Source organism: Myotis nattereri (genome assembly GCF_964212035.1).
Source record: "Myotis nattereri genome assembly, chromosome: 3".
NCBI classification, from domain to species: Eukaryota; Metazoa; Chordata; class Mammalia; order Chiroptera; family Vespertilionidae; genus Myotis; species Myotis nattereri.
The window spans coordinates 82,605,520-82,630,371 of record NC_138077.1 but is presented as its reverse complement, the minus strand read 5'-3'; the positions used below and the strand labels follow the sequence as shown (position 1 = coordinate 82,630,371).

The 24,852-nt window shown below is 37.3% G+C and overlaps 1 protein-coding gene across 3 annotated transcripts in view; it reads left to right on the top strand.

Moving 5' to 3' along the window:
* Positions 1-7,657: 7,657 nt before the first annotated feature.
* The window catches only part of EPHA6 (EPH receptor A6), a 934,835-nt gene continuing 917,640 nt past the window's right edge, over positions 7,658-24,852 (top strand). For 2 of the 3 annotated variants that reach the window (XM_081086735.1, XM_081086736.1), the window contains exon 1: positions 7,658-8,927. In XM_081086735.1, coding sequence (XP_080942861.1) covers positions 8,546-8,927 — 382 coding nt within the window. In that variant the 5' untranslated portion in view covers positions 7,658-8,545. The remainder of the gene's footprint in view (positions 8,928-24,852) is intronic. The other variant, XR_013995684.1, reaches the window with a different exon arrangement.

Here is a 24,852-nt window from a genome sequence, read left to right as displayed (position 1 = left end):
TGTTCCTTTGCTGAAGAAACTCCGAGGAGGCTAGTTGCTAGGGAGAGTAAGCCGGGCGCTGCTACATGACATCATTACCCGGTGCCCACAGCTACCGTTTCTGGGCTGGGCTGGGCTGTGGGCTACATTTTGTGCCATGGGGTCTTGGCAGTGTTGGCTGCAATTTGGTGAGCTGTCACTCTGGGGTGGTGGTGGGCCTGAGTCCCACTTGCAGGCAGTTGAGTGTTGGTTTGTCAGTGCCACGTCTGTTGTGCCATTTATTTTTATTTTTAATTTTTTTATTGATTTCAGAGAGGAAGGTAGAGGGAGAGATAGAAACATTAATGATGAGAGGGAATCATTGACTGGCTGCCTCCTGTATGCCCCTTACTGGGCACCAAGCCCACAATCTGTTATGTGCCCTTGACCAGAATCAAACCCGGGACCCTTCAGGCTACAGGTGGACACTCAGACGAGCACGAATTTGTGCACGGGTGGGGTCCTTTGGGGTGGCCTGCAGAGATTGGGCCCCAGCTTGTGCTCCCAGCCTTGCAGTTCCAGCTCATGCCCCAGCCTCACAGCCCCGCAGTCCCACTTGGCACCCCGCCTTGGCCTGGTGCTGCCTCCTCACCTGTTCCACCATCCCGCCTGCGGGATGATCGGTCAGGGCCAGGCCCCCACTGCTGCAGCTGGTCACCGTCTGTGGGGTGATCCGCGGGACAATTGGGCCCCTGCTTGCACCCGCCTTTGCCTGGCGCCATCCACTTACCTGCTCCATCATCCCGCTGTGGTCCCGCTCTCATCAGGGCCCATCAGGGTCAGCAGCGCCTCCACTGCCATCCACTGCCAGCTCCGCATCGCCGACGCCCGCCATGTTCCGCACCACCTCCTGGTGGTCAGTGCACATCATAGTGAGCAGTCGAACTCCTGGTCTCCTGGTTGAACTCCTGGTTGAAAAACCGCCTGAAGGTACACTTTGCATATTAGGCTTTTTTAAAATTAGTCTTTTATTATATAGGATGGCCAGTGCGTGTCATGGCATCTCCTGCATTGAGCATATGCTCCCTGGTGGTCAGTGTGCATCATAGCTACCGGTCTCTAGTGCATTGGGCCTCTAGTTTTTAATAATATTATGAGTTTCTATCAGCGACTACTGTTAATGTCTTCTAACCAACCCAATGTAATATGCAAAAAGCACATCATATCAGACCAGCTTTGAAGACAGTGTAAAAATCATGGAGTAGCAGAGTTATTGTTCAAAGTGAGCTTCACCTTCATGATAAACATTACTTGTGCGTGACAGAATTTCTATAGCAAGTATAAGCTCATTTTGTACAGATTTGTTCTGTGTGCACTGGATGTTTACATGGTTTTCAAATCCATTTTTATTTTCCCCAGTTATCATTGTGGAAGTATGGAAAATAAAACTATATATACATATATAAAATATCATACCATCCATTGTGGTAGCCACTGCCACATATGACTACTTAATTTTCAATTTATTAAAAATAATGGAAACTGAAAATTCAGTTTTTTGGTCATACTAGAAGCATTCAAATACATAAAAGTCACATGTGGATGCGCTACTGTATTGGGAAGCACAGACATAGAAATCCCTAACATTGTATTAAGTGAAATTAGACATTAGTTCTAGTAGCATTAATATTTAGCATTTGTTTTGGATAAATCACAAATAACCTTACTATTTTATTTGAAAGTTGTTGATATTCTCAATGGACTAGACATTTTATTTTTTTCCCATTGAATAAAAATACTCTAAACCAAGCATGAAACATTATATATATATATATATATATATATATATATATACATATAAACACTTTACATTTCTTATATATTTTAATCCTTGATGCAAAATAAGTCAAGAGCGATAAATCAAGAATTGTAGTTGACTATATTAGTACTAATCTAAGTCAACCTGGTATTTATTTGCATTTTTCACTAATTTAGAAAATTTTATTTTCACCTGTAAAAATATCAAAGATATTACAATTGAATTCCAAATACTATGAATGTAAGTATACTTCTAACACTATGGACCATAAGTGGAATTTATCACTGAAATACTAGAGGAGTCTCACAAAAGAAGTGTATAGTGGGATATAGTTCCCTGAGCAATAAAAAAACGCATTTTCATAACAACTCAGAATAGGTATAAAATAGGTATTTTTCACATATAAAAATCTTACAGTTATAATGACTATTTATTCATTTTTAATAAACAGAAAAGGGACAAGAAGGTACTATTTTACAGTTTAAATGTGCAAGTATTAAAACATCATTTATGAAAAAAAACATTATTTATGAAACGTTAATAAAGATGGTAAATAAAAATGGTAAATTTGACCAAAAAGATAAATATAATTAGTATTTAAACACAATTATTTAGCACATATTTTTTGTAGAGATGTAAAAGAAACATTCTCTGACCTTTAAAAAGTTTTCAAGGTCCTTGGGAAGATTGGATATGTGAATCAAAGTTGGTCAAGAATGTGAAAAACCACATGCTAATTTTTAAATGATTGGTATACTTAGTTATATATAATTTTTAATCACCTAATAATTACGTTTATGTTCCATGAAAACATTTTAATAGCCTTAGTTAAGAAATACACCATGATTAAAATGATATAGAACCCCTGACATAAAAGGTAAATGTTAGGTATATTAAGTTTTTATAAGGTTGTTATAGGTCACTTGGAAATATAATGAGATGTCACTCAAGATTTGTTCTTTTATTTTTATCAAGTTTAATATACACAAAAAATACAGAACTTAAGACATGCAAACATGGTTCTTGATTTCAAACTAAACTGAAATATTAAAAAATATTTTTATAAAACACTTTACCCACAAAATCCAGGTTAAGAGATGCATTAAGGAATCACTTCTTTTCCTCTGACACTTTATAATCTATCTTTAATTTGTTGTAGTAAAAGAAGATATTTTGCATTATTTGTATTAACAATAAAATATTTTGTGGACAAGTGTTACTAATATGGATATTATTAATACATTAAACATTTAACTACTTGACATATCCAAGTATTTTTATCACAAAACCCATTTTTACTGAAGCACAGCATAAGGGGTCTGAATGCACGTATAATACAAGACAAAATACTAACTCTATTTTGATTGACTAATTTGAGACTTGAATAGAAATTAATAGCAGTATTGTTATGGTGTTACCTTATTTGTTATGATGGAAATAATCAGGCATAATTTCATTTAGGAAAAGTTTTTTTTAAGGTAGTTTTATGTCTATCATTAGCTGTTTACTGTTTGAATTTTAGAATATGTGCTTGATATTTATTATAAAGGGATGAAAACAAAATTATTTTGACAGAACTGATCATTCGGGGACATAAAAGATACACTGAATAGTATGTTAGTAGTAAAATTAAAATTAAATAAAATATATCATTTAAAAAAACCTCTACATAATTTAGCTAAAATTATCTTTTGTGGATACTGATGACACACAGAGTATTAAATTTCATTTAAAAAATCCAAGTCCGTTTAATCTAGTTGAATTGTTTGGCCATTGTGCATAACCTTTAATATTGTATTTGATGTTAGTAAAAGTTAATGCACTAGCTTTCAGAGGATGAATCAACCCAAACTAAGAGTAAGTTTAACTCAAGCAAAAGTAGTAACTATAGATATCCATGTCTAAGAGGGAAAGGGTAAGATTCCTCTACTTTTTTATAACTGTAATAATTTGGGACTTCATTAGGGGATATTATAGAATGATTTGTGTTGGAATAAATCATATGTCTTTGCCCTCCAATAACATAAACTCTTGATGGTTAGGAACTAAATATAATAATCTTTGAACCTTGCCCATAATGCTCAGCACAAATACACATGAAAATCTCACTTGGTAAATGGTTACTGAATTAGAAAAATACTAGAAAGGATGTTTTCATTGGATTACAAGCCTACACACTCACACATATATATTATTTCTGTAAATAATATATATATATATTTTTTTCTTTTACCATAAAATACCATACTACACAAGAACAAAATGAGGTATTACAGCAGAACACACTGTAGTTCATTTTATGTAGTCTCAAGTTAACATTTTTTCTGAGATTTTTAAGATTTGATATGCTAACAATAAGGTAAAATACCCAGCACTACTCTGAATTTCTTATTTAATAAAAATATTAACTATACCCTAATATCAAAGAAAAAAATTCTAACGTAAATATGTGTATTTTTCCCCTGCTTACATTATTTTCTTAAAACAAAGGGCCTCAAATTTACTATATTTCACCTTGTGTTTTTTTGTTTTTTTTTTTTACTTTAGCTGTTCCATGCTAAAGCATACAATTCAATCTTTTAATTAATTTATATTTTAAAGTTAATGACATGGCAATTATAGTATTGTTTATAGCATATCTCTCAATTTTATATTAACAAAAAAGACCTAGACATTGTACCTATTCAAATTACTAAACTAATATTTGAAGACCTGATGTTTTGACACACTACAGGATCAACACTCTTTTTATGTTGCTTCTACCTTGACTTTTTAGACAATAAAAATTACAGATATAAATGGAATAACTTACTCTTCTATCAGAATAAAATACTTAAGACTTTCTCAAGCTTCGAAAGATGCTGACTACTAAACATTATAATTCTTTTTTGTCTCAAAGGACTTAATGCAAGTTAAGTCATCATTTTAAAAAACAAATAGTATTTGTGAATACTATTATTTCCACTGTTAATGAAAGCTAAGACTAATTTTAGTGTCATATATTCTATTTAATAAAAATCTAATCATTCTTACCTGAATCCAAACCAATGATCTGAGAGACTATGAAATAATTGTGAACAATATGGTATTGAAAATGCGACATGAATGTTTTTCTGAATATTGGTATGATTTAAACAGACAAGTGCAGATAAATCTAAATGAATATTGCTTTGAGTGGCTTATAATTTTTAAACTGTCACATGTCAACATTAAAAAAATAAAAAGTAGTACATTTCTGTTAAGTGCAATTGCTTCTAGCACACATAAGACATACATGATGACATTTTAAAAGTTAGCTTTTAAAAACAAATTATTTTTACTCATATAACCATTAACTCTTCTCTGAATGAAGAGAACCTAGCATATAGAAAGAATTCAACAAATATTTTAGAATGAATACACATATGAACATTGTTTATATGTGTGTATATAAACTTACATGTATATAATCACTAACACAAATTGACAAATGGTTATGGTAATTATTTTTATAATCATGTTTGAAATTAATAGTTATGTCAAACCCATGGAATTTCCTTATAGTCAAAGGTCATGATAATTATATTTCAGTTAATCTTTTTTAAGTTTTTACATGAGGACATTATCTTCTAGAGTGCCAGTGGTTCTCAACCTTCCTAATGCCGCGACACTTTAATACAGTTCCTCATGTTGTGGTGACCCCCAACCATAAAATTATTTTCGCTGCTACTTCATAACTGTAACTTTGCTACTGTTATGAATCGCAATGTAAATATCTGATATGCAGGATGTATTTTCATTGTTTGCGACCCACAGGTTGAGAACCGCTGTAACATATTAAGTGTGTTTATCTTACTATTGAGAAAAAAATGTTGTAACTATTTTTTTCTGGTTTGTCACTCCAAACCAGAATGTGACAATCAACTATTTGGCCAGGTAAAAGTAGTATATTATACCATAATGGGCTCTGATTTATTTAAACAAACAAACATTGTGAATGTAGGTGAATTGTAGGTAGGGGTGAGGATAGAAATCCAGTTTAATCAAACTGTTTTTGTTACTCTGAAGTAAATAATAGTTTAAGTTTCACATATTGTATCATGATTTGTAATTAAGTGTGATTCCTAGAAATTAACTTTAGCTTTTGTAAGTCTTTTTCCTCCTTCCCTCCTTTCTTCCCTCCCTCCCTCCCTCCCTCCCTCCTTTCATTTCCTTCCTTCCTTCCTTCCTTCCTTCCTTCCTTCCTTCCTTCCTTCCTTCCTTCCTTCCTTCCTTCTTCCTTCCTTCCTTCCTTAAAAAACCTCCTTGCAAGTCTAGTTAATTTAAAAACCAGAAGTTTAGAAATAGATTAACATGGCTTACACTTCTACGATAATAATATTATACATTCCTTTAACAGCATACAGTATATTTTAGGCATTTATAAGGAAAGACTTCTTTGGACACAATTTTTCTCTTAGTGACTTGTTTACTTAAGTCTATAAGACTATTCATTGTAAGTAAACATTTAAATTTTCAAATTTAATTATAAAATGTGATGGAATATATTCTTTGACAGTAAAGCACATAAAAAGAATATTTTGGATTAAAACATCAGTATAATGAGTCATTAAACACTTCCAAGAACATTAATTATTTAGACATAACGATTTATATTATAGCCCTTTAATTTTAGTTTGTTAATTAGAAATTCAGTTTGCAAATGCGCATGTGGTCAGTCAATATCAGTAAGAGTGGTAAAGTCAGACACAAAGTCAGATTTTACCTGTTTAAGTACCAATCTATAAATCCCATACTTGGTTATCTTTTCAGAAGTGATTTGCATACATTTAAATTAGTGTGGACAGTTTTAGAGAGGACTATTTGCATTCCTAATGAGAAAGTACAGTCACCAATCAGAAACCTCCCTCACATTCTCAGAATCACTTGCATTTCACATTTCTCTCCACGCAGCTGAATTAGACATAGTGCATCTTTTGCACATCTTTACCTCCAATTGACTGTAATGCAAAACCTGAAACCTCTTCAACTGCAGTAGGGGACACAAACACCCAAGGCTGAAAAACATTGAAGGGGAGGGTCCCTTCTTTTCCAGAAACGTCTAAGCGTGGAAGGTTGACTCCTGACTCCTTCATCTACCACTCCCCCAACTCCTGCCACTTTGCCGTTTCCCTCCCGTGCCCTCTGCCCACTTTGAATATTTCCTCTCCCCTTTGTAATACCGCTATTTTCCCTTCTCGGTTCATTTTTCTCCTTGTCATACACATTCCCCCCCCCCCCCAAAAAAAAACACAACAAAAAACATTCTTATGAGCTTTGAGGAGGGCCTAAGTCCCTTCAAGAAAGAAAATAAGGATGATAATAACAGCGAATGCAGCATTTGGAGAATTCCCCACAGTGGCAATACAGGCTCCTCCGCGCATTGTTCACGCCTGATGTTTAGCCTGAGAACATTCCTCCTGTCCAGGGGTGCATCCTGAGAGAGCGATCTCCGCCAGCGAGCAGCGGAGGCGTTTTTGTTGGCGACGAACCCCCTCTAGCGCCGAACTGGCAGCACGCGAGCCGCGCTGCTGGGCCGGCAGAGCGCCGAGCTGGCGGAGCTCCGCTGCGCTCCGGGCTCGGCCCTGCCCTCTGTGCCCGCCGCTCCGGGGCGAGAGCGCGAGGGCCACGGACGCCGAGCGCCCCTCGCTGTCGGCCCTGCGTGCTGCCCGGCCCCGGCACAAGCGCCGCGCGGGTCCCCGCAACAGCCCGTGCGCGGCTCCTGACCGACCCCTGCGAGCGCGGCGAGGGAGCGGGACCGCGAGAGGGCGGCTCACGCGCCGGAGCGGTCCATCCGCCACGCTCTCCACGCTCTCGGCGCCGCCGGGGACGTGGCCACGCGCCGCTCAGCCTGCGCTCCTCGGGGCGCGCGAGCCGACGCTGCCACGCCGCGGGCGCCCCGGGCACCAGCATCCCAGCGCCCGCGGCGGCGACAATGCTCCCATGATCTTGACCTCTAGCGCGAAGTCGCCACCACAGGCGACGCGAAGACCTCGGTGAAGCCGGGCCAGGCACCGGGTCACGTCCAGCCCGTGCGGCTCTCCGCTGCCGGCTCCCTCCCGCTGCTTTCCCCGGACTCCAGCCGCCGAGGAGGCCCCACGGCTGAGGCGCTCGCTCTGGTGGGCAAGTTTGGACGAGGCGCGCGGGGGAGCGGTCCGGCTGGTCCGCTACCATCAGGCTCGCCGCGGACCGAGAGCGCCTGCCCACAGCGCTCCCCCTCCAGCGGCGGAGACGTGAAGTCTGGGGAGGCGGTGTCCGGGGCCGACGAGCCTAAAACGCTGGGCGCCGCCGCCGCGAAATGGGGAGCAAAGTGCTTGGGGGACTAAGTGCGGCCTCAGCCACGCCGGGGAAGCGGCTGCCCGGGCCGAAGCGCAGCGCAGACGCGGCCGAATTGGAAGTGCCCGCGGCTGCCGTCGCCACCCCAGCGAGGGGCTGAGGCGCAGTTCGTAGCCGCCTCGGACCACTCGCGGCCCCACGCCATTCGCGCCGCTCGCCCCGCACAGGCCGGAGGAAAGTTCCCGCGGCCCCCGCGCCGTCGGCGCCTCCCCCGCCTTGGGCTCCGCAAGTGCCCACTCGAGTCCGGAGAGGCTCGGGCCGCCGCACCTGGTCGTCCCTCCCCCTTCCCCGCCCGGAGGCGCCCTCCCCCGCCCCTCGCTTCCCTCCCCCAAACCACAGCCCGAGCTCGCTCCTGCGCGCGCGCTCTCCCAGGCCCAAGTGAATAGTCCTCGCGCGAGCGGGACGCGGTGGTGGATGCAATTCCGCTCGCCCACCGCCGCCGGGAGCTCCCTGGCGCCGCAGGCAGCGTCCTCCTCCGGAGCAGCGGCGCCGGCACCTGGACAGCCTGGACCTTCGTGCCCTGCGCTCGGGGCCTCGCGCGGGGGGCGCCCCGGGACACCCCCTGCGGGCAGGGTGGAGGAGGAAGAGGAGGAGGAGGAAGACGTGGACCAGGTCCCCTACCCTACACGGAACACCTGGCTGCGCGCCTGCCACTTCTCTTTCAGGGGGAGGAGAGGAGAGCCTGGGAGAGCCATGGGGGGCTGCGAAGTCCGAGAATTTCTTTGGCAATTAGGTTTCTTCTTGCCTCTGCTGACAGTTTGGCCGGGAGACTGCAGCCACGTCTCCAACAACCAAGGTAAGGGACGGGGGCGGAGGAGCGGGAGGGGCCGGAGGAGGTGGGTGCTCTGGGCACCGGTGCACTGGTCGCCTCCTGCAGGTAACTTCGTCCCGGTATAGTTTCCCCAGGCTCGCTCCCAGAAGGGTCCAGGATGTGCTCTCCAGAGCGCCCTGTCCACATGGCCTGGGACCGCGACCTGCCCGACTTCGGTCCCTACTGCTTCCACTTGTCTTTACGGGGATGCGTGAGCCTCAGCAGCAGCCGAGGACCGCTCCACAGGAGGCCAGCCTTCCTGGCACGAGCTTAATGGAGACTTCTGGTCTTGGTGGCCGGCCGCCCCGAGCTGGTCAAGTGTAGGGTCTCACATGCCTTCAGGAAAGCAAATTGCTTTCGCTCTGCCCTGGGACCAGATACTTGCCTTTTTCCCCCCCGTCACTCTGCTGCCCTCGCCTCTCCGCAGCCGGCCCCCTGTCCCATCCAGACCGAGCGTAGTGGACTTGCTTGAAACCATTCCTGGGTCAGTGTGTTTGTGGTTTCTTTTTTCTTGTGCGCAAAGCGGGTAGAGGGAGAGAAGCGTTAAGTGTGAATATCCAAGTTGTGAATATCCTATTTCTGAAATCCAGTCTCTGGTAGATTTTTTTTTTTTTTTTTTGGAGGAAGACTGTTTTAGTAGGTAAAGTGGTAAAATAAAGGTGTGAATAGTGTGTGAAGAGTGAAAGTCAGGTTTACAGAATGAGAGGTAATTAGAATTTTTGATTTTTTTCTTTTCTGTTCAAACTATTCTTATGAGACGTATCTTGGATCTGCTATGATTTTTAAAGATCTATAAAAATATCACCTGCATAATCTAAACCCTCTTAGACTAAGCAGTGAACAACCGTAAAAGTTTTCCAGCATGTACCTGGCTGGATGCTCTCATTGGCAATGTGATGACCACCAATATGTCACCTGTTATGTCACACTTGTCTAAAGACTTCAGTTATAAAATTTCAGTATAGTTATTATTGAACATATAAGGCCTTGGAATAATCTGCAGATATAAAAATGGAGCTCAGATGACATAGAGTGTGCACATTTTTGTGAGGGTGAGAAGGTTAAGAGAGAAGGCAAGTAAAATACCACAGCTTTCTTTTTGCCATAACATATATGACCATTTACTTTTATTTAGGAATATTCAGAATCAATATTCAATTGTTTTCATTTATACAATTTGTATTTTTGGCACGTTTTCCTTAACATTTCTATTTTTGCAATGTGTGTTTGTTTTTTTACCTGCCAGTGCAATCGCAAGTGCCTGTGTAAATTTGGAAATCATACAGCACTATCATGTCTTTGAAGATGTATCACCTAAGTGCCCCCTATAGTTCCATATTCTCCTATTCTTCACATATATCCCTCAATTGTTTTTAAGGGGTATTGGCATTAAATATCAAAGGGGTAGTTAACTGAATCAACCTGTGTGAAAATAGATTGTTAAAAATAACAATTATTTACTTGGTCTTTTTACATTTTAAGGAGAGAAAAATAATTTTTAAGTATTATACCCTATGTTAGTATCTAGGGCTACTAAAAGAGATATATACTTTGAGAGTCAAGTTTATTAGAAGTATTTAAAAGTTATTTCCATGCAGTAGTTTCCCTCAGTCAACATGTGTTTATTCATTAAGTGCCTAAGAGACATCATTGACCACCCTCAGCCTCAAGGATACAAAATACTAGTAAAACACATTCTGAATCTACAAATGACTAATGTGCCATTCTACCAAAATATGTCAAGTATTAAAGTATAATCTTTCAGATATTCATGTTAAGGGCATAGAAGAGTTACTTGTTAACCTCTTGCCGTAATTTTTTTATATCTATTTTGATGACTTTCATATACTTTTAAAAGACATTTTACCTACAATATTTACCAAATATGTATAACTTATGGGTGTTTTTTTATCAATTAGCTTAACTTAATGATAGTGAATGAATATTACTCAGTTTACCTATCTATTAAATAGGATCATTAAAGATAGTTTAGTGAAACTCTTAATTTGAATTTCTGTTCATGTGCTAAAAACAGGCTATGCATAAGGTTACATTTGGGTAAAATAGTAGCTTAAGGCCAAGTTGGGTAAAATTTAGAATCTTCAAAAGAAGACTCAGGAGAAAGTGTGCTTAGATTTTTTCATTAGATGGTTACTTATAAAATGCTTTTTACAACCTAAGTCACAGTGATTAGAAATTATGCCTTATAATACCTTTAAATAACTTTCAAATACTGAATTGATCACACTAATAGTTAATAAAATTTCAAACTTCAAAATTTTATTCTTGTGGACATTTTGGGCATATTTTTTTAATTTGTAGTTTCATAGATAACATGAATCAAAGTACAACTTTCCAATTTTTGAACCTTGAAAACATGGGGTATTGCAGAATCATAATATGTATAAAATATATAAAGATTAATGTGAAATATAAATTAGATATGTAATATACCTAATAAATATCAGTAATATGATTAATAGTTAATTTCAAGAAAATGTGTTCATTTTCCTAGTAACTTTTCATTTTAAGAGCTAATGGAATTCATGTTTTATTTTTAAAATTTGTTAGTTTATGAAGGGTAGAATTTTATTTTTATGTTACTTGGCCTTTTACTTAAGGATGTTAACGAAGTAAGTTTTTTAAAAATATTACTTATCTACTTTTACCAAATTATATAAAATTCTTCATGATTAAAATGAATGGATTCACCTTCTTCCCCTCCTCCTAGTTTTCCATACTTAGACTGGGTAAAATAATGATAATGACAAAAAAGTGAACTACCTCATTTTTAACATGGTGCTTAACATGGTGCTAAGAGTAACTTGACTATAGGAAGCAATCTTTTCTCTTGTCTTTTAACTGGCTGTGAAGCTGTGCACTATAAAGATGAAATAAATCAATTTGACTCTGTCTTCCTATTACCCAACCTCCTTGAATTGATCAGAAAGTAGAGTTGCTTCCTAGATTGCTCATCTGTTTAGTAAGTGAAAACATGATTTGTGTTCATATTTCTCTTACTCTAATAATTTTCCCTGCATTTAAGACCTCAATGTTTATTAGGTGTTGGCAATTTTATTTTAAAATAACACATTTTGTCTTCGCAATATATATAAACTTTTATCTCTGTACTAACGCTTAGGTGAATATAAAATACAGTTTTGTTTCATACATAAGTAACCATGTATATCAATTAAAGTGCTTAGTAGCCACCAGGGGTCCATTTATTCAAAGATTACTCTACCTTAGCAAATAGTACTGTATAGCCTGAAAGAGTTGATGCATCTCTCAGGGTGTGGCTCATCATCAATCAGATACTCAAGTAATTCATTAAATCAAAATATGATTTGGATATAAGAATCTAGTGAGCTTCTTTTACTACCAAGATTGTGTGAATTTATCATTTTTCCTTCTGGGAATTAAGTGCCAAATGAAACAAGCAAAACAGTAGTCTGATTTGTTAGTTTCATTGAATTTATTACTTTGGATGAATTGAGTGTAAAATTCACTAAGTTGTATATAAATACAGGTGAACATGCCTAAGCAGAAAAATGCCTGCTTGATAAAAATTTGTAGCCTAAAATTAGTTAACTGCCGTAAGTATTGTTCACAAGTTATAAAACTAAATATTGTTCTTATAGTAATAGAAAGGAAGGAGTTGAAATTTTTTAGAAAGTTCAAGAGTGACCTTTACTGAAAACATTAAAAATTTGTTAAGTAAGGAAAACTACATGATTTACAAAGAATACTTCTAAAAGAATTTCACTTTTAAAATTCACTTATAGGAATAAACTTCATAGCTGTAAAGGTACAGGAGATTTTAATCACATGCCTTCATGTGGTTAAAAATAACTTGGAATATAATTTTGTTATACGTTTACAAATTGAAATAATTAATTGTGTAATTAGTTGTTATGATTACTATTTGAAGTAGAAAGAGAAAATGTCATTAATATTCATTGATCATCTAAGTGTTGTTTCCTCTGGGTTGGGTATAAGACTAAATCTAAAATCTTTTTCTTGCAAAAAAAATTATACACTGTCCTTTAAGGATCTCTTCTTCAAGCTCGAAGTAACCTCAGTAGAACATATTTATTTGGATTTTCCTAGGAGGGAAAATGTATATCTAATAGTTTAAAACAAAATTAATGTTTAAATTACATATTTTACTGTTTTTATGTTTTCAAACTTCATCTATAAAGAATTTTGTGTTACATGTTAAAAAGTTAAACATTAAGAAAAATATTAGACTAGAAATGTTTATTTCTTCACTAATCATTGCAAGTATAAACTACTTAAGCACAAAAGGAATCATAAATTTCTTGTATTTCCTCCTACCAATCCTCTTTCCCTAACACAGGAATCATATCTCAATCATGCTCTTATTCTTTCTCTTTCTCTCTTCACACACTGAGTACTACTAACTATATACTCCATTTGTCCCAAGAATAGATACTGTTTCACACTGTACACTCTTATTCTTTCTCTTTCTCTCTTCACACAGTGAGTACTACTAACTATATACTCCATTTGTCCCAAGAATAGATACTGTTTCACAGTGTACATCAACCAAACCCCTATAGTAATAGACGTTTTTCATTGTGTTCTTGTCTCAACATTTTTTGAGAGTATAAATACAGTGGAGATCAATACATATAGTTAAGTGATCAAAATGGACTGGGTTTATACAGTGTGCATTGTCAGTTTACAGAGATGTTTATACTAATCTACAGTATTCTTTAATAAAAATTATATTATTTAAAGTATGCAACATATGATTATGTCAGGATTCTGATCAAATTGCAATTTCATTAAACCAACATTATTTCTTTAAAAAGGGGAATTATATATTACTTCTACATTTGCCTTATTTTATTCAGTATTGTTTTCTAGAATTTAATAACTGGATGATGGAGGAAAAAGGATAAGTAAGGCAAACATTGCCCATGAACTCATGGTATTTATTTCTAGTAAGGAATACTGATAAATAAAAGTTAGGTAAAATAAAATGAAAAAAGTTCTTAGATACTCTATGGAGGAAACAGCAATGGCTTTGAAGTAGAGAATAACAGGAGAAAACTTACATTTTAAATATGATGGTTGGAAAGACCTGAAGCAGTGACATTTAAGCCACATTCTTAGGGAAGAGAAAGAGCTAATTGTACAAAGTGGGAAGAAGTGTATTCCATCCAGGTAGAGGGAACTGCCTGGATAGTGACCTTGAAGGGAATTGAGCTTGATACATTTGAAGGACTCCAGTCCAGTGTGACTGGAGCTCGCTGAGGAAGGAAGAGAGAAACATATCAGTTGTGAAAGGTAGTTAACCAGATCCCACAGATAAGGAAAGAAACCATGGTATGGAGTTGTGTTTTAATATTATTCTAGGTAAAAAGAGAGACTTTTGAGATATTTTAAGCAATTTTCATTTTAAGAGCATTATGGTTGGTAAGCAAAGAGATTGGAAGATGGCAAGAGTAGAATTAGGAGTCTGTTGAGATTGTCCAGGAGTGAGGTTATGGTGGCTTGGCCTTGATTAGTGGAAATGTAGAGAAGATGGCTTTAAGATATATTTTGGAGGTGTAATTTATGAAACCGTATTATCCTTACAAAGAAACAAATGTAGATATTCAACATGTAAGTCATTTTTTCTTATGAGGCCAAAAATAAAGTTACCATTGTTCCCCATGAAAATTACCTTACTATATGATTATTGGTAATAGATAGGGCATAGGAAGGATGGGATGAGTTTTCCATTTTCCACTTTATTCAGCTCAGACTGTGACTTAAAATATAATCTTCATAGTACAGTTTTGCTATTTCAAACTGTTGTACATAATGTACACTCATTAGATTAAAAATGCAATTTTTAATGCATTTCTGACTTGATAACTTTCCATATATGTTAGAGTTTTTTCAAAATGGATAATGATACAGGTGGGTAGGTACATCTTCACAAAGCAATATAATCCAACAGAGTCTAATTTTTTGCTAACTAAGAGCAATATTTGGAAATTTGCCTTTATTCATCTTTATTATGGTCAGATTAGTGTTATTAAAAACAAATCTAGGTAATACTATATATAAAATAGGTGTGTTTTTAGATAGTTTACATTAGTCTTTTCTCTCTGCATTTGTTTCAATGAAGAGAAACAAATAAAGGTTCAGAAAGCATGTAAGAGACCCAGAAATGAGATTATGGGATATATTATAGTTTTGGTAACAAGAAAACGGAAGAAATCATTAGGTTTTCCACTAAATAACAGTAAATTACATATAATTTTAAAAATTTCCCTAACCAGTTAATTATCTATTACTTTGGGTCGCCTGTAATAGTAATATAGGAATACAATTATTAAATATATAGAAGCATAAAGTCCTAACTTAACAGTCATATATACTTAGTGTGTATTTAGAAAATTCATACTGTGGAGATGCTTCATTTAAACATTTCAAATATTTTTAAATCTATATTCAAGCATAGAAAAAAATCTTACAGTTTAGTGCTTAGAAAATTCTGGAAAATACTACTTTTATAGTTATTTCCTTTGCTAACATTATGATTTGTTATATACAGTTTTAGTTTTCAATAATAAATATTCTAAAACTGAATGAAACCATTCATTCTTTTAACAGTATTTATTGAAGGCCTACTATTTGATAGAAAGTGTACTAACTATATGTAAGGGTTCAAGGAAAACTTTCCTTCCCACCCAAAATACATGATCCAGTGAAGGGTTTCCAAGCTCCTTCCAGAATCAATGAGAAAAACTTAACACATTTGTTAAATATGATAATATATAACAGTACTGGTGATCAACCCTTATAATATAAAGTATTTATGTACCATTTATTTGAAAGTAATATATGTCATTTCATTATGTTTTATCTCAGAATTAAAATAAGTCCCTCAATCCCATATAAGAAAACCCTAATATGCAAATTGACCTAACTTGAGAACAACTGGTTGCTATGATGCACACTGACCACCAGGGGGCAAATGCTCAATGCAGGAGCTTTTCCCTGGTTGTCAGTGTGCTCCCACAGGGGGAGCACCGCTCTCCCAGAAGCCAGGCTCATGGCTGGCAAGCACAGCGGTGGTGGTGGGAGCCTCTCCCATCTCCGCTGCAGGCGGGCAGTAAGGAGTGAGGGGTCCCGGACTGCAAGAGGGATGTCTGTCTGCTGCCTTAGGCCCCATGCCGGCAGGAGGACATACCCTGAGAGGTCCTGCACTACAAGAAGGCGCAGGCCAGGCTGAGGGACTCCCCCAATGCAGTGCATGAATTTCATGCATCAGGCCTCTAATAATCACATATTAAGCATCTTCCTTGTGTTCGCTAAGTTCTTAAGCTGTAGTGACGATTATCACATAATCTTTGTTCTTTAGAAACCCAGCCTGCTCTGTTGATGTTATATATCTTTGAGTGACTGATGTTTACTTTTTAATTACTTGACTTTTTATAAGATGAACAATTGTATAATAAGTTAGATTATGTGGGAGAAAGGAGTAAAGAAACTATCAATCTTTTTATGTTTTATTTATAAAACTAGGGGCCCGGTGCACAAAATTCGTGCACTGGGGGGTGGGGTCCCTCAGCCTGGCCTGCACCCTCTCACATACTGGGAGCCCTCAGGGGATGTCCTAGTGACGGCTTAGACCCGCTCCCTGCTCCCCTTGGGGAGCAGGCCTAAGCCGCAGTCTGGCCTCCCTTTGTGGGAGGTGACCGGGCTAATCAGGGGAAGGCACCAGCCCCATCACCCCATGGTTGCAGCCACTGCCGGTCACTGCAGCCACCAAGGTTTTTTCATCAACACAGACTCCAGTCCCTTCATCATGAAAAAATGACAACTTTCTTTAGGCATTTTCAAGATGTGTTTTTCATAGGATATGACATTTCTTTATTATTTTTTTTATCCTCACCTGAGGATATGTTTCCATTGATTTTTAGAGAATATGGAAGAGAAAGGGAAAGGCAGAGAGAAACATCAAAGTAAGAGGAACACTTTGATTGGTTGCCTCCTGCACGAGCCCTGACCTGGGCCCCGGCCAGGGAGGAGCCTGCATCCTAGGTACATGCCCTTGGTCAGAATTGAACTCAGACCTTGCCATCTGCAGACCGAGGCATTATCCACTGAGCCAAACCGGCTAGGGCAGGATATGACATTTCTTAGCCCTCCAGCAGCGGACCTTCGTTTTTTTGCCAGGAGTGTGGTAAAAAACCCTAGATCACCTATTTGGATTCTTATTACCCAAGTTACTAAGAATATTACCAGTGGCATACAGGGAGCTTAGCCAGTGAGCAGTCAGAAAAGGTGTTTCCTCTGTAGTTCACACCGATCGCCGGCTCTGCCCCTCACCTAGGCCTGATGCCTCAGCCAGAGGCATCAACCACCATCACCCTCCGATCACCGGCTCTGCCCCCCGCCCAGGCCTGATGCCTCTAGCCAAGGCGTCAGGCCTGGGCAGGGGACCCCCATCTCCCTCCGATCACCATCTCCGCCCCCTTGCCCAGGCCCGATGCCCCTGGCCCAGGCATCAGGCCTGGGCAGGGGACCCCCAGACCTCTCCGATCGCCAGCTCCGCCCCCCCGCCCAGGCCTGATGCCTTGGCCAGAGGTGTCGACCCCGTCACCCTCGATTCACCAGGTCAGCCCCTCGCCCAGGCCTGACGCCTTGGCTAGGGGCATCAGGCCTGGGCAGGGGACCCCTATTGCCGGCTCTGCCCCCCACCCAGGCCTGACACTTCTGGCCCAGACGTCAGGCCTGGGCAGGGGACCCCCATCTCCCCCCGATTGCCGGCTCCATCCCTGCCCAGGCCTAACGCCTCTGGCCGAGGCTTTAGGCCTAGGTAGGGGACCCCCACAGCTCCAATGGCCGGCTCTGCCCCTGCCCAGGAGCCCCCTGGCTCAGGCCCTTCATATGCTGCTCAGGGCGCACACGGGGCCTACCTCGGAATGACCTGGGTGCCGATGATGTTCCTGGGACCCAGGCCACTGGGCACCTATCTATGCAAATTGACCGCCATCTTTGTTGGGTTAATTTGCATACTCTCCTGATTGGCTGATGAGCATAGTGGAGGGATGGTCAATTTACATGTTTGTCTTATGTAAGATTTAATTTTCTAATGTTAATTTTGTAGACAGTTATACATTCCATTTAATTACATGAATATAAAGCATAAATATGCATTTTAAAAACATTCATGTGTAGAAAATAAATGTTTCACATATGTAATGGCAATCTGTGGACTGACATGTGGAGTGAGCTTTTGTTTAAAGAACATTAGACTGGCTTATTCTGGTTTATTTAATGTGTGTTAATCATTAAAATCAGTAATTAAAGTGCAAGTTTCCAGTTTCAAATACTGGCAGATGTACATTTTCATTGATCTTTGGAGTGAGAATTGTGATGAAAGTGTGTATTTTCAGTGCATGTCCTGAAAGATATATTCAGCTACTTTCCTAGGATATTGTTGCGTTCTCTGGTCATTGGCCTGTTTCATGACCTGCACTTGGTGGATATGATTGAAAACTCATTGCTTTTTCTCATATATCATTTCATAACTTTAGATGTTAAAGTCATGCTTACTTTTTTCTAGAGTTATTTTTCCCTTTAAATTTATTGAGGTGAGATTGGTTGAAAGAATTACATCCTTAGGTTTAAAGTGTACATTTCTCTGATAAATGATCTGCATATTGCATTGTGTGCCCACCATCAGAAGTCAAATCAATTTCCATCACCATATATTTGACCCCTTTATACTTTACTACTCCCCACACCCCTTCTCTCTGGTAACCACAATACTGCTGTCTGTATCTATTAGTTTTTTTGTTTCTTTTTTCATGTTTTTTCATGTGTTGTTTTCAGTTTTATATCCCACATATGAGTAAAATAATATGATCCTTAGATTTTTCTGTCTGACTTACTTTGCTTAGCATGATATTCTCAAGGTTCATCCATCTTGTTGCAAATGGCAGTATTTCATCTTTTCTTATGATTGAGTAGTATTCTGTTGTATATATGTACCACATCTTCTTTATCTAATCATCTATCAAAGAAAGGTTGCTTCAGTTGTTCCATATCCCGGTCACCCTGAATAATGCTTCATTGAACATATATCTTTGTGAATAAATGTTTTCAAATTTTTCGTGTAGATACCTGGAAGATGGGTTGCTGTGTCATATGATAATCCTATTCTTAATTTTTTGAGGAACTTTCATACTGTTTTCCATAGTGGATGTACCAGTTTACGTTCCCACCAGCGTCATTTATTGAAGAGGGTTTCTTTTTTGCCACAAGTTTTTCAACAGGTGTTATTACTTGTCTTGTTGAAAATAGCCATTCTATCATTGTAGTTTTGATTTGCATTTCCTTAATTGCTAGTGAAGTTGAACATCTTTTTATATTTCTGTTGGCGATTCATATGTCTTCTTCCTTTTTTAAATATATTTTATTGATTTTTTATAGAGGAGGGGAGAGGGATAGTTAGAAACATCGATGAGAGAGAAACATCGATCAGCTGCCTCCTGCACACTCCCTACTGGGGATGTGCCTGCAACCAAGGTACATGCCCTTGACTGGAATCGAACCTGGGACCCTTGAGTCCACAGGCCGACATTCTATCCACTGAACCAAACCGGTTAGGGCCATATGTCTTCTTGGGAGACGTATCTGTTCAGGTCCTCTGCCCATTTTTTAACTGGATTGTTTGTTTGGTGTTGAGTTGCATGAGTTCTTTATGTTTTTTATATTAACCCCCTGTTGGAGCTGTTGTTCGCAAATATCTTTTCCCATTCAATTGGTTTTGTTGTCAGTTTCTTTTGCTGTGCAAAGCTTTTTAGTTTGATATAGTCCCATTCATTTATTTTTACCTTTACTTCCTTTTCCTTTGGGGCCAGATTCATAAAATCTCCAAGCCCAAGGTCCATAAGTTTAGAACCTATATTTACTTCTATCTGATTTATTATAGTTTCATTCTTTTGCATATGGCTTTGGAATGTTTCCAGCACCATTTATTGAAGAGACTTTCTTTTCTCCACCGTATGTTTTTGGCTTCTTTGTCAAAAATTATTTGCCCATATACACATGGTTTTATTTCTGGCTCTCAATTCTGTTTCATTGGTCTGAGTGTCTGTTTTCATGCTTACTTTTTGATCATAGGAGATACAAAATAATATCTCCTTAGAAACTCCATGTTTAGGAGGTAAAAATTGCTAATCAGTTATTTCTTTTGCTCTTGTAATTTTAAGTATCTCTGGCTATCTGGAACTGATAAAAATAAGTACTATATGTAAATGTTTATATACATAATTTATTCATTTATTTAATTAATTTACTGATAACAGTAGAGTGATTACTCTTTCAGGTTGACTGTACTATATTATGATACTTACATTTTGTATACAAGAGCATTGCAAGGAAAAACATGTTATTAAATAGTACAGAGCAAACAATATACAGGATAAAGAAAAGTACTTACCCACTATTTTAAAAAAATGTATGGAAATTTGCCTACCTATATTGATTATAAAACGTATATTTGACACAAGTTAATAAAGTGGAATATTGTGTGTACCAGAAAATAAATAGGCATTACATTAGTCTGTATTCCAAGTCAGAATTAATACTAATTGAATTGATTACCCCCTAATTTGAGTTAAATTATATCTTAATATCACCTTAATTTTTATTTTAGTGGCAGAATGTTTTCTTATGTTTCTATAAGATGATATGTAATATTACTAAAGATAAAGAAGTTAAATGTGTAATTAGTGAATTAAACTATGTATAGGACAATTAAATAAATTATTTCAAAAATTCTTATCTCAGACAACTGAAGTTTAGTTTTAAATATAATGAGGTAGCTATAAACATACCAAAATGAAAGAAAAATAAGGATAGAAATAAAAATCTGAATTACAGTACTATTTTTAAAATGAATCTATTTGGTTAAGGAGCCTCTCTTGTTATATATGTCTAGTAGTACTCTTGGTTAGATCCCTTAATCTCTGCAGGTATAAGAGTGCTACTGATGAGAATTTTAGCTCAAACTTTCTTAAAAAAATATATTTTATTGATTTTTTACAGAGAGGAAGGGAGAGGGATAGAGAGTTAGAAACACTGATGAGAGAGAAACATCGATCAGCTGCCTCTTGCACACATCCTACTGGGGGTGTGCCCGCAACCGAGGTACATGCCCTTGACTGGAATCGAACCTTGGGACCCTCAGTCCGCAGGCCGACGCTCTGTCCACTGAGCCAAACCAGCTAGGGCATTAGCTCAAACTTTTTACAAAGAAAACACTGAAAATTTTCTTCATCTCTCCCTCAGGATTTAGAGTCTACTCAGATAATATTTCTCTTGTGAATACAAGTGACAATAATTAGTAGTTTCTATTCAGTGTGACGAGAAATAGCTGAGCAAACTAGTAGAGCACATTGAACAAAATCGTAAGATTTTTTTCAGTTTCTAAAATCAAAACCTGTACTTTGGTCCACTTGTTAACAATTAGTATAATGACTGAAAGAGAAGAAAAGCACGCGCGCGCGCGCGCACACACACACACACACACACACACACACACACACACACTAGAGTAATAGCCAGGAAAATTTTAGAATACTAGAACACTTAAAGAAGGAAGTTCACTGTTGCCTTGGCTATGTTATATGCTCAATTTAATGAGGGAGCAATCAGGAAGAGATCTCAATTTTTAATCAGAAAAAAGAAACACACAATTTCAGAAGTGCCTGTTACTGGTATAGCATATTTCTTAGTATGGTTTAAAGTAAAAATTAAGGTGCTCCAATTTTACTGTTATTTTCATGGTACTATATTAAGGAAAAATGTACATGTTGTATGACTTGCTATTTTAGAGTTATTGTATAATAACTTCATTTTATAGGTTAGAAATCTATAGCTCACCCAGGTTATTAAAATAACAGTTTGGTAGTTTAAAAAAAATACATGTATAAGGGCCTTTACAATATTCACTATTTTATGGCTAGAAATAGACACACACACGCACACACACATATGTATGTGTGTGTGTGTGTGTATATATATACATACACACACACACACACACACACATATGCATTGTGTTTTAGATCATTCAGGAGCCCATTTACCCAGTAAATCAGAATTAAGATTTAATAATTTATTTTGAAGTTTAGTATTCTAAAGATTTAATATACTTGTTAAAGCTAAGTGGCTTTTTTTTTTCTTAAAAATGTTACTGAACTTTGGAATCAGATTACATTTGTTAGCCTCGTTCTATTATAAAGTTCTCATTTTATTGCAATGTAGCTGTAGTTACCTTTGTTTTTCATTTTTTTTATTTTTATCATTAGATATAAACACTTTGGTTCTTAATATATATGGTTTATTTACATAAACTTTCCTAGAATTCTCAAGCTTCTAAAATAGTAAATGTACATTCATCCAATTTTTAAATGAAATCTATTAATATCTACTATGTTTTTTTCACTGGGCTGGGTACAGACAATACAAAGACAGGTCACTGTCTGGAATTTCTGAGAGCTGTAGATTTAACTAATGAGGCTATTTATATGTCAGTGAATAATTAAACATTCATTTATATATCAAAGCAATATGGATTTAGCTGTTTCATAGATAAGTTCACATCTTTGAAATATTGTTTACAGAGATGAAAAGATAAAAGTACTGTTCTCAGTGATCTATGAAACACTGAAAATAAATATTCATTCAATATATTGTCCATGATTCTGTGTGACTGCTAGAAATGAAATAAGCTCTGCCTACTTGCCCTATGCCACTCTTGACCTTAGGACAATGTTATGAAATAGAAGAGATTTATCTGACAGTTAAATAACACCAATATAGCAAATATAAAATGAAGGGGAGTAATATAACATTTTACAAACATATAGGAAGCATACGTTACACATGAGAAATGTAAATGAGTCTCACATTTGTCAGGATACATCGTAATGAATATATGAAAATAATAGGATAATTAAAATGAATGACTCTTGTAAAGACCTAAATTTTTAAGTTCCTTTTAATTAGTTATTCCGCACTGAAAGGTTAAACCTTATTCTGTATATAAATAAAAATAACTAAGTGAATAGTGTCTTAGATTAAACATAGAACTTTTAAATGAGTGTTATATCTTGGCTTTTTTATTAAAAAAATTTATCATTTTATAAAAATTTTTAATGATGGTGGCTGCTTTTAAAAATATAATAGCATAAGATCTGAATTTTAATGGATTATATGTTTTGTCTACTGATTTTTACCTTTAGTTGAAAGTAAAATTAGCATTACCTGTGTGGTTTACGTTATATGTTAACTTAAAAATTAAAAATGTTTCTGTAGGTTCCTTGTCATCTTCTAACATGTTAATTTCTTGTTTGTTTTATTCTCTTTCCTAAATCTATTAAATATTTGTTCTTAGCCATGTTTTATAACTTTGAAATTGCTGGAATTCTTTAATATTTATCTTGGGAAAATTGTTAAATTACTATTTGATAGATCATTTGTATTTTATGTTTGAGAACTGTGCTTGTAGAAGCTTAGAGAGATAGAAATTGCTGCCAGAACTTGATGTTTTTAAACACAGAAAATTAATAGCAGATTATCCATGATTAGCTGTTGACATTTAAATTTGTATGTTAAATATGTCACAAAGCACTACAAACTATCAATTTAGCTTCTAAAATATAACGATATTCTTATTTTCAAATCCATCATTTTATGGTCCTCTTCCTTCCTCCAGTATAAAATGCATTTAAAAATAATTGAAATAAGTACAAATATTTCTATAAACTGTACTTTAAATGATTGGTTAATTGAAAGAAGTATATATCTGCCAGTAAACCTAATGGATTGCTTACCTCTTTACCTGCATCTAGGTTTGTTGTTATTATTATTCTTATTATAATATCCTATTACAAGCATTATTTCTAATTTATGAAAAAATACATAATACCTATTATGAATATTAATATATTTCTTTTAAAATCATTATGTAATACCTAGAACATGGTTCTTTATTGCTATGTCATAAAAATTATTTTAATTCTATGCCAGACTATATATATGTATTTTAAGTATTTTCTTCCATAGCAGATGATTTGCCTGGGCTGTCAGAATCTGTTGTTGCCAGATTATGTTTTCTGAGGTTTGATATTTGAATTGTAAAAGCTTATGATTTTATATACACCCCACCCAGACACATGGCACTTATTATGATATGGATCCTGTTCTGCAAATGCATCTCTAGCTAGGTTGGAAGTTCTGCTTCTGATGTGGCACCAGATTTAGGAAGCTTATATGCTGCCTACAAAACTGAAGGGGGAAAAAAAACCCCACTAATTATCTCCCTAATATATTTGTCACTGATACATTTATTGTCTAAGTCCAAAAGTGTCCAGTTCAGTGCACTTGCTTTCAAATTCTGATATTAACATTTATCCCTAATTCTATTCCATTGCAAAAGTAGGGAACATTTCTTGTGAATTGGGTATTTTTAATTTATATCCCTTAGCTATTCTTAAGTTGGAAAGATTATGATTTTTGCTTTTTTTTATAACTCAGTTCTTTATATACTGCTTACATATGTCATGTGTTAAGTTCAAATATTTTCCCAAGTTGTCTTTTAATATGTTTATTACTATTTGGATATCATGATTAACTTCAGCCTCCAAATTTTTACACTCATCATTTTTCCTCCCTCTTAAGATTTACTTCTGAAGACTCATGCATACATTGATGAATAGGTAGTCAGGAAATAAAATGTCCCCAGTAACTCTAATATTATCCTATATAATAAAGAGCTAACATACTAATTAGATCGGATGGCGGAATGACCTTCCGGGACAACCTTCTGGGACAACCTTCAGGAAAGAGCATTGGGCAGGTGGCGGGG